At 41.8% G+C, this 11210-nt stretch overlaps 1 protein-coding gene across 1 annotated transcript; it reads left to right on the top strand.

The window, feature by feature from the left end:
- The first annotated feature begins 2198 nt into the window (after nt 1-2198).
- c1ql4a (complement component 1, q subcomponent-like 4) lies at nt 2199-10740 on the top strand. The gene is made up of 2 exons (XM_051425056.1): nt 2199-2918; nt 9333-10740. The coding sequence occupies exons 1-2, from the start codon at nt 2373-2375 to the stop codon at nt 9510-9512; spliced, it is 726 nt and encodes a 241-aa protein (XP_051281016.1). The 5' UTR covers nt 2199-2372; the 3' UTR covers nt 9513-10740.
- Nucleotides 10741-11210: the final 470 nt, after the last annotated feature.

The raw sequence follows: 11210 nt of genomic DNA, 5'->3' as shown, positions 1-11210 counted from the left end.
TTGTGTCCATACTGTCACTGCAGTGAGAAAAATGTTGATACAAGAGTACAAAACATGGCTTGCCATTACTAATGGTGCAAAAACTCTTTGTCTATGTACACCTGCATATGTCTACGTGTAAGCATGTGTGTTTGTGTGTGTGTAGACCAGAGTGCAGGCATTGCATGTGTCTGTGTGTAAGGTTTTAGGTAAAGGAAAAAGAGCAGCAGAATGTGTGGGGCAGGGTGTCTCACTAACGAGGCTTTATAGCTGTGGGATGCGAGTCACACACACAGACAATGGTCAGGGGAACATTTAGTGTCTTCTCTTCATTCCTCACACATCATGCTGAGGCAGCTTTTACTTAGTCACCCTTCTCTGTCCTCCCTTCCCAGACACACCGAAGATGAAAACATCCTCCTTTGTTTTGCCTTATCAAAAAATTTTGCTTGCAAAGAGTTTGTCTCTAACAACAGGTGAATGTTGGGCAGACACAGATGGGAGGCATCAGCACAGTCTAGCCCTCATTTGTGTCAGTTTACAGTGAAATAATATTTGATTTGGCTCACAAAAAATAATAATGTTGATTCATAATATATATATATATATATATAAAATAGAATAGAAAACATATGTTAGCCCTCGCTATGTTGGCAATACATTTTAACATCCATAAATTCAGTGGATTTTTTTATTAGACACAGAAGAGCAACATAAAAATGCAGGTATGATGTAAAGGACAGAGAGAGAGAGAGAGAGAGAGAGAGAGAGAGAGAGAGAGAGAGAGAGAGAGAGAGAGAGAGAGAGATCTAACAGGTGTCGACTAGGACTGCCCATGGACCAAACACTGCGATAAGCGATACAGTGGACAGCTACTCTGGACGGGGGCGTCAGATTGCTGCGCGTTCCTCATTTGGAATTGTGTCAAAAAAAGTGCTCTCGCAGGTATGTTCTGGGCTTCATTTCCTCTGAAGTTAGCAGCATTTTAAACTCCATTTTCTAACTGGAAAGAAAAGAGGGGATTAAGCGCTGATTAGGAAACTCTCATCACTTTCCTGGCATCTCCTGCGCGCCCGTCGGCTCCCCGGCTCTCCATTTGGCACTCCAGCGGTCCAAAGTCTTTCAGTCATTTTGGTGGGACGCGGACTGATGCTGATGCACAGAGAATTTTATCCTCCAGAAATAATATTGGATTATAAACAGTAGATGGTGAGTTTTTATTTGTCTTTTTCTCTCTCTTTTAACAGTTTTAAATGTAACCAGAAACACGTTCATGGCGCGTTGTAGATTGTCACATATATGTAATTTAGCCCTGCCATTACCTCATCTATGAAAAAATATATATATTTTGCTCATTTCATAATTTTTTGCACCATCTTTATTTTAGAAAATATTATTTTGATATTTATTTTATCATTTCGTTTTAAACACTCTTTGAATTAATGCATTAATACCATAGTTAAATTATAGCTATATAACAGTGGTAAATAAGGACAAATCAATTACTGTCTTTGCTCTTTTTGCCAATCTTTCCAGATCCAGATATAAAGAGGAGGAGGAATCTATCAAAAGCACACCCAGTTTTACAAAACAGTTATTGGGTTACTGAAAAAAACTCCTTTTTAATGTGGACAGTGGAAACAACATAAAAGTGGAGGGTCATAAGATGATTGTGTCAGAAAAAGATCTCTGATGAACTTTTGTCGCTTATAGTCATGGCATTAAGTGAGATGTCCACATGAAGTGAAATCCTGTGCTTTGTAGGGAACGCTTGAAAGAAGATTTTTCTTTGTCTGTAAATCAGACTTAATCCAAGACAACAAACAACACCTCCACGTCCTCCTCAATGAGCTGAATTTGGAACCAGCCCTCATTTCAGCACACTTTTAATAAGCCCCGCTCTCACAACAACCCTCTCAGTGCCAGTCATGGTTTGTGTTTGATGCTGAAAAATAAACTGAACTGGAGGGACAACAGGGGAAGTCAAAACAGGTGAAACTGGACTTCATCTGATAAATTATGTTTTTTGTAGTGGGTGAGACGTACACATTTTTGTGTTTATTTCCCTAAACACTGTGGTGTGTGACGATTTCACCTTTTTAACCATAGGCTTTTTAAATATCTCGTTCCTGGTCCATTGGACATCATTTCTCTAGGATCCTCTCATCCGGTTGTTTCCTTTCTGGCTGTCTGCCATTTTGCGTTTTCATACTTAGCCTAGTGATACACTCCTCTCCACATCCTTCTTCACCTTTTCAAACCATACTGTTTCTCTGAGAGGCTTCATCCTGGCCGGCACTATTCCAGCCAAAGGGGAAGAGGACTTCCTGACGCTGGCCGCCTCGCGGCTCAGCCGCAGGAAACGCGTCATTGGAGCTGCTGTAGGTGTAGCCATGGTTCTGATACTGTTGGTGGCCATTCCCCTGCTGGTCCACACAACCAAAGGGAGGAACACCGGAAATGCAGGGAGCCATTATGAAATGCTTGGAAGCTGCAGGATGGTATGTGACCCCTATGCGACGTCTCAGCCTGGTCAGGAGCTGACAGCTGTGTCACCACCTCCCCAGGATTACTCTGGGAAAAAGATAAAGTCTGGGCTTCGTGGGCCGCCAGGGATCCCTGGCCCTCCAGGAGCACGTGGACCCCCTGGAGAGCCAGGCAAACCAGGGCCACAGGGACCCCAAGGTCCAGGTCCTGGTGGCTATTCTCCCTCGCTCTACACTCCCAAAATTGCATTTTACGCAGGGCTACGCAAGCAGCACGAGGGGAATGAAATACTGAAATTCGATGATGTGGTGACCAATGTAGGTAACTACTATGAGCCCAGCACCGGCAAGTTCACCTGTCCTCTGCCTGGCATCTACTTCTTCACCTACCATGTTCTAATGAGAGGTGGTGATGGGACCAGCATGTGGGCAGACCTGAAGAAGAACGGACTGGTTAGTAAATATGTGTGTGAGAATGCGCACGCATGAAAGTGTGTGTACAATAGAGGGTTTGAATGTATGCGTTTGTATGTATGCACACACACGACCATGCAACAGATTTTTTTTTTCACTGGTGACCATCCTGTGTTACCATTGACTCACATTCACCTCTGTATTGAGCTCTTCAGATTCAGAGCACATTCCACTTAGCAGGTGGCAACATGACAGCCAAAGAATGAAATAGCAGTCTTTCTCCTCATTAAGGGGAATTCATGCTATACAGTCTAAAAATCACAGCTACCGTTATTTGCATTCCCATGTCATGTACTGTGGCTAAATGACAAGTGGCAGAATGCACAAGCCGCCACCACCAAAAGGAACAGTCTAATTAGTAAGTATCATACACAGAGCTTGATTATCGCCTAAACAGAAGTGCAAAAGAGCACCAGAGAAATGTCTGTCAGTACGTGGACCAGTCAGTTTACACCTCAGCTAAATAAATAATGAATGTAAAATTGACAGTCCACTCATCCACTCCCTCATTCCCCAGACACTAATTAAAGACAGAGGGGCTGATGGGGGGGAGAGGAGAGGAGAGGTGGGATAAATCACAGGGATTTCATCAGAGGACTCCAAATTCAGGAAACATTCTTCAAGTTGCTTTTTACATTCATTCCTACATCAAGGACTTTAAATGCAAATGCTCTCTTCTCAGACCTCACTCTCCAGACATGTAGTGTACCAAGGACTGTTTAAACAAATGCACACAGGCTCATGTAGGCTCAAACATACTGTATGGTCCATCACAACAGCTGTAAATAAAGTTGATTTAGAACGGCTCATTTAGACTTGATTTGGTGAGATGTAAAGCGACATGTTTCAAATCATTCTTCATTAACCATGATAACCATGATTTACTATACGTATATGCTTGAGACATTCACAAAAAGTGAATGTGTGTTTAAGGGTGCTTGGTTAAAGTCCTATATTGTCATTCAAGTCATCTTAGTCTGCTAAATAATTTATACATCTTGGATTAGATCCCTGATCACCAGCTATACTTTCCTCTCCCAACCCCTCCCAAGCTTGTTAATTGATTTTCCATTAATTATCTTTTCACATAACTCAATCATTTAACTTCACCCAGGTCCATCTGATGCCCATCAGGTTGCCTCCTTAAAAAGTTCAGTTAAATAGAACACTCACTTAACAGGAATCTACCCAAACAGAGCTGCTGGTAGATGAAAGTGGAGAGTAAATGAAGTGTTGCAGAATGCCTGATCATATTTGGAGTTATTGAAGCCCTGAGGCAGGTGGGTACTCTGCCTGTCAGTCAGTGGCTAGGGTTTACTAAATGGGCGCTATGTCTGACAAGTTGCATTCCTGACTATAGAATCAAACAGCCTGTTTTACTATTGCCGTAGGTGCTGAGGCTTTATTGGATATTTTGTCTGCCCATTGGGGTTTCTTTAACCCAAAAATGCCATAGCTACAAATTTGCTACCTTCCGTTTCTGCTTGTGTTGTAACTTTTACCCCTTAACAGATAAGCTCATTTGTAACCTTGGCTTTGTTAGGCTGCCAGTCCAAAAAGATTCAGGACTCAGACAGATTCAGTGAGAATGAATGGAACACAAGAGACTTGACATGACAGGGGCATACTGAGACGTCCATTTGGAGATAGTGAAGGGGGGGGGGGGGACAAGACAAGTGAGTTGATGTGAAGATCAGGGGTGGAGCAGAGGAAGATAGATGACTTAATGGAGGTGCAGAGACAGTGGGCTGGTAGACGAGGCATCAGGGAGGCTGGTGGTGAAGGCCAGGATGAGATCAGGCACGATGACCAATGGACACCCACTCAACACGTCTCGGCTTGACAAGTCATCAAGGCCGGCAAGAAAAAGAGAGAAAGAAAGGTTGAAAGCAGAGAATTAATTAGTTCTGGAAACCAATAGATTTTTTGATGTATAACTTGTGTATCTTTGCTAATGATCTTTAAATAGGGGAACTGTATTGGCTGTTGGACTATGTTGTGTCATGTGACATGTGTTTTGTATAATACGATGCCAGGATCTCAGGAGGATGTGCTGACTGTGGCAGGGCTTCCATGGGATTCCTATAGATCCAATACCTATTACCTTCACTAAATCCCCACTCTGTAAAGCCTACCTGCTCACACCTCAATCTAACTTTCACAAATCATTGCAGCATGACAGGGCTTCAGAGTCAGGGGATTTGTGATTGAAGGGGGTCACACTTCAGTTGCTTCCATGTTATGCAGTGGCAATTGATTTACAGTACAATTATAAGGTATGATGTGAATGTTTCCTCAACACTGTTACACCCTATTCTTATTCAGCTGATCAACCCCCAGTTGTTTTATCTGCACAGTCAGGAAACACAAGGCACACATTGCCAAATTTGATAACCCAGTTTTGGAAGATGATCCATATCATATCCCTATGATACCTAATGATTGAATATTGATTTAGCCTTGCTCAAAATAAATAGTTATGAATGCACTTCTCATGGTGCCACTGCTATAATAAAGGCGTTTAATCACTCTGTTACTAAATCACTGTCAAGGATATATGAGTTGTATGCTACTGAATATTCCAGCTTATTATTAACACAGTTTATGCTAACGTTGGCATGCTTTATGCGATAAAGGGTGGTAATACGTCATGTGTTTCTTCTCAACAGAACTTCTCCATTTCCCCTCATTAATTGATATGTGAGCTGTTCACCTTTTCATTTATATTCCCATTGTGGAACTGTATACATATATTAAACATTCTTAATACAATGTGTAATGTAGACAAATAGATACTGGCTCGGCTCCCATTTAATCCCTCCCTTGTTTTTTCACCTGTCATAGACTTTTTTAATAGCTCAGTTGAAGGTCAAGTTATTTCACACTGTAGTGATAAAATGTCATCACTCGCTGTAATGACCGGAACCTGCATTAACTTCTGCGGTACAGAGACATAGATATGGTACAGGTGAAATAATAATTAGCCTTACAGTGAGGGCCAAGAAAAAGTTAGATACAGAGCAGCATTTGTTCTATGAAGACAAGTCAAATGTTGTCTTTTAAGTCTATAAGAGATCCACGTAAAATATCATGATGTGCCTCTGAGTAATTAAAACAAGTAAATTTCTTTCATACTGTGCACAGGTTTGATCATTATAGTGCAGCAGACTACAGACTGTAATACTGAATAGCAGGCAATAGCAATCTAAGGTACGGTTCAATGCTACAGTCGCTTGTCACAATGTAATCCCTGAGCTCCCAGAGGAGAGGGAAAACCTATTCAATAAATATTCTATTTCCACAACATCGTGCCCCCCCCCATCCGTCCCCAACCCTCCTGCCATGTGCTGGAGTCCCTTAGGTAAGTTTAACAGCTACTTTTCTATTGTCTCCGCTCTAAGAGGTCAGTATATCACAGTGAATGAATCCTGTCAGTTTTATTACCAGTGGAGCACAGCACCACAGATAAAAACAAGACTTCATATACCACCACCACATCTCCCTGGTCTCACAAAATAGCCTCGCTTGATCAGTCTGTTACTCTAGGCCCCCCTCCCTCCCCTTTCCTCACCCCTCTGGCCCTTGTTTTTGTTTTTCCTCCCTCTCCCTTCTTTTTGTCTATCCTTGTCTGTCTTCTGCGCTGCGTCTCCACTTGTATAGAAAATGACACTGCAGCTGCTCCCCACCACCCTCCTCCTTCCTCCTTGCCTGTGGCCCCCTCTACTCCCAGGCGTGTTTACTGGAGGCCCTATAATGAAAGGGCTAGGCGGAGACAGAGATGGCCACAGGCAAGCCCTGGGGGCCCCTGCCTCACGGCTCACAACCCTTCCAGCTCCAGGATCAGCACAGTATGCTGCCTGGTTCACATGGATCAGTCTGTGTCCTTCAGCCGTATCCATCTCCTCTGTCGGCTTCCTGTCCTAATCCCACCACGGCTCCCTCATGCCTCTCTGTCTGGTATATGCATTAATGGATGGCTTGCATTATTCCTTCACGCACAGGAACATCAGCTGAAGCACCAATTCATACATCATAGATTGGCAAAATAATCTCTACGCTTAATGATCAATATTATTCTGTTGTATAGAATTCAACCACACTTCCATGCATTAAGTCATGAGAATCTGAGAAGGCCTTAAGGTTGGAAAGATCTCCCTACATCTCCCTCCGTTACATTGTTTGGCCAAAATAATGAGCAAGATGACATATGCCTTGTGTCGATAGGAAGTCACAGCAACAGCATCACTGTCAGCTGCAGCTAAAGATGCAAATGTGATATTGGCTGTCACTACACATGTCAAGCAGAAAAACAATATAACCTTTACAGATGACAATAGATTGGTGTCGTTATTTGAGAGATGGTCTTATGAGGGCATTAGAAAGGGTAGATTATATTCAGTGTTTAATTATACTAATTGGGCAGTAACAAAAGAATACACAGTCAAATAATTTGTATGGGTCTGATTGTAAAACCAATTGCTTAGATTTTCGAAATGATATATATACATCAGTTAGCTAAATTATTTGTAATCACATGACGATGTAGTATATTGTTTAAGTGTCCATAGACAGGGTCAGGCCAGATTACCACCAACCTGGTTGTCTATGCAGTCTTTCACTTTTACATATCCCAGACAGTCTTTGTCATGTCTAGACAGACTGAGGAACAGGTATTATTACTGTATCTCACTTTCACTTCCTCACCATTTTTTCCCCACTGAGCCAGTGTTTCTTTTAATTCTAACTTTTCCAACTGAATGTAGATTACACTGGTCACTTATTCTACATTAAAATAAGAAAAGTTGAATAGCTCTGGAGTGAGAAATATAGCTGCTTTAAAAGCACCCCTGAGCATTATAGAATCTAAAGAAACAAGACTGTTAAAACTATAGCTGTTTGGTTTTACTGTGGGGTTGCAGAGCTGTAAAGCCTCAGGAGATCTACTGCTCTGCTTCTTTAATCAGTCGGGTTTAGAGTGGACAGGGACATGCTTAACCACTGATCACCAACCTGCTGTATGTTGGATGCAGCATCCATGACCTGCATCTCATTTAAGGAGGCTAGTAGAGAGTGTCCAGGAAATTGAACACAGCTCCAGCTTTTGATATATGGTGGACAATGTGCTCAGACGAGGGCAAAATGGATCGGTGCAGGGGGAAAATAGCATATTTTTTTAGTTACAGTAATTCAGGCTCTGTTGCCCAGCGATTGACTGTCTCAAATTGATGCATGCTCGTTGGGGAGAAAGGGGCCCAGTGATGGGAATGACATGATGGTAGTTGAGTTGCAGATCATATTCTGTGGCTGTCATAGAGATGTGCGTGGCTTGTCTGGCTGCTGACACAGATTGAGTGCTCCCACCAAAGATGGACACTGAGCCAGACACAAGGCCACTGATGGCTGACATATGCCTGATGATTGGAGCTGCTACACCAGAATTATTGATACATCCTACTTAGGAGGTTTTTAGGAAAGCAACCTAGTGTACGAATATACTTTTCTGCACCTTCCCTATCTATCTACCAACAATTTTTGAAAATTGTGCAGTCATACTATACATGAAGGGCTTATGGATCTTATTCAAGACATATACATACTTCATTCTTTACATTTACCTTCCAGTTTAAAAAAACATTGAATAATGTGGGAATATAAGCTTGGTGTGTTGCTTATAAGATTAAAAGTATAATAATAAATAGACAAATCCTGTTTCATCTACAACTGTAACTAGTTATCTAGGCATGTGTATTTAAATGTCCACAATGAGTTAACCCAATTAAATGTGTTAACAAACAAGTAAAGATCCACTGCTGCTGGGTCAATAAGACCAAACTCACACACAGCATGCAAATGTGAAACTGTCTGGCTTGAGCATAGCCACTCAATATCATGCATATTGAGCTGGCCCGGGATCATAAGCAACAGGTCAATAGCTGGTATGGATAGTAATGCTGTTTCTCGGCTGAGCTAGTTTCCCTATAGACAACCTGTTGTCCCCAGTGAGTCCGCTTATCTCCACAACCCAATCAGATCTCCATCCCCGGCCCTTTGCCCTGAGCCCCAGCCACAGCTGATCAATGAGAAGCAGAGTGACTGTGTTCTCAGTCCACCTCTGGGGTCACAGGTCACAGTCCCATCCATCTGTTTATCCAGCGTGAATGTGGAGGTGATGTCATGCTCATGAGTGTCTCATTTAAAGGCTGTTAATAATTTACCATCTGCAAAAAATTGTGAAAAAAGTGTAATAAAGGAATAGAATGAGATATGGTAGCTTTAAAGTTACTTTTAAAGAGTTCCTGAAGCTGATGAGTAAGTGGTGGTGACATTTGCAAGTGTTTGTTCACTTTCGTCCATGTTCTAATTGTCAATGCGTATGTCCTCTGTGGGTGACAGGTAAGAGCCAGTGCCATCGCTCAGGACGCTGATCAGAATTACGACTACGCCTCCAACAGTGTGATCCTGCATTTGGACGTGGGCGATGAGGTGTGTGTGCAGCTGGATGGAGGGAAGGTCCACGGAGGGAACACAAACAAGTACAGCACCTTCTCCGGCTTCCTCATCTACCCAGACTGAATCTAATCCTCACTTGCAGAGAATGGACACCAACACACACATAAACACACTCACACTCACACAGACATGTATGTATGCAAATTAAAGCACACACACACAGAGAGATGCACGCGCAAAATGCCTGCAGTGCACACAAAAATATATACAGACATATGCAAGCAAGCACAGACACACACACACACACACACACACACACACACAATACAGACATCTTGAGATTACAACAGATTACAGAAATGTGGATGGAGTGAATATCAGAGATAAGTGGCATTAAGTGGAATTGTGTGATTTTGAGCCAGTTATCAAGAGCAACTGCATTTATTGGCGCCCTTTGAGTGCAAATATGAATTTCAGAAGATGTACAGTATAGGTGCACATAATAATTGCACGTTGTGGCTCCGAAATATCTAAAATACTTTAATGTGTTCCATATTAACTGACATTGTGAGAACTAGAATATATCAAACACCATGAGTCTGATTGTTTTTACTGCAATAATGGTGTTGAGGGTGCCATTAATCAAGATGACTAAGCTGAGGCAAATGCACACCTACTGTATTCCAGTATTTACCTTACAGTATTCATTTCTGCTCTCCATTCTAGTGACCTCTGATCGACTGGCCTAACCTATATTTTGCAACTCATCATTGTAAAATATTTAGCCCTCAAGTGAATTACGCCAGTTGGAATTAATTAATCCCTGTTGTGATTCACCCTGTGTTTGGGGCAGTACTGATTAAAAAGAGGCCATCTGAATAAACACAGATGTTTGACCTTTCTGTCCTGTTTCCATCATGACACAGGATATCACACAGCAAGATAAAACAATGCATATTTATATTACAAGGCAACACATTTTATGGATGGCACTTGTGTGTGATGAAGTTCTAATTGCCAAGTGCATTATTGACAATATTGTGTGTATGTGTGTGTGTGTGTGTGTGTGTGTGGGGGCGGGGGGGTATGTCAGTATGTATGAGCGGATATATAGATACTGTAAGATAATGAGGCAGTGAAAAGTAACAGCTGCACTGTTTTATTTACATTAAATGTTGTATAATACATTACAGACACGTTACTGTAATTACACTGCCATACTTACTTAGTACTTTATTTTTGAGAGACCCTGTCAAAGTATCATCATATGTATAAACAGTAATCCTGGGATGGGCTATCTGGTATGTTGAATAGGTTGAGCAGATAATTGCTATTAAAATATCTATACCTACCTTGTCTGTGTTCTTGCATATTGTTTTGGCGTGGTGAAGGTCAGCGCTGAATAAAGGCATGTGCGTTTAAATCATAAACACACACAGACCCTTATTCAGTTTGAATTTGGAGTTGGACTAACTGTGAAGAATTGGATGTATGACATGGCTGCGTGGACTCCCAGCTGAAATCGAAGCCACAGCGGCTGACCACAGCCACTGCCTGCTAAAGCATGGATTTCCAATATGTCTTAAGACACTGTCTAAGACACAAACATTAATACCACTATATTGATCTCAGCTTATAATACACCCAGGATCTACAAAATCCAGCCATTTTAAATGTAACAATATAGTGATCAATTGTACAAACAAACCAAATTGGTTCAGTGTTCGACAAGGCTTGACATAGTTTATCAGGGTTTTCAACCAGGATAATTTGTTGGAGAGCCCACCAATAATAAGAAAGACATGCAGGGAACTGGTGAGA

Source organism: Dicentrarchus labrax, unplaced genomic scaffold (assembly GCF_905237075.1).
Source record: "Dicentrarchus labrax unplaced genomic scaffold, dlabrax2021, whole genome shotgun sequence".
NCBI classification, from domain to species: domain Eukaryota; kingdom Metazoa; phylum Chordata; class Actinopteri; family Moronidae; genus Dicentrarchus; species Dicentrarchus labrax.
Note: the sequence above shows the minus strand (reverse complement) of the source record. Positions and strands in the feature narration are given on the sequence as shown.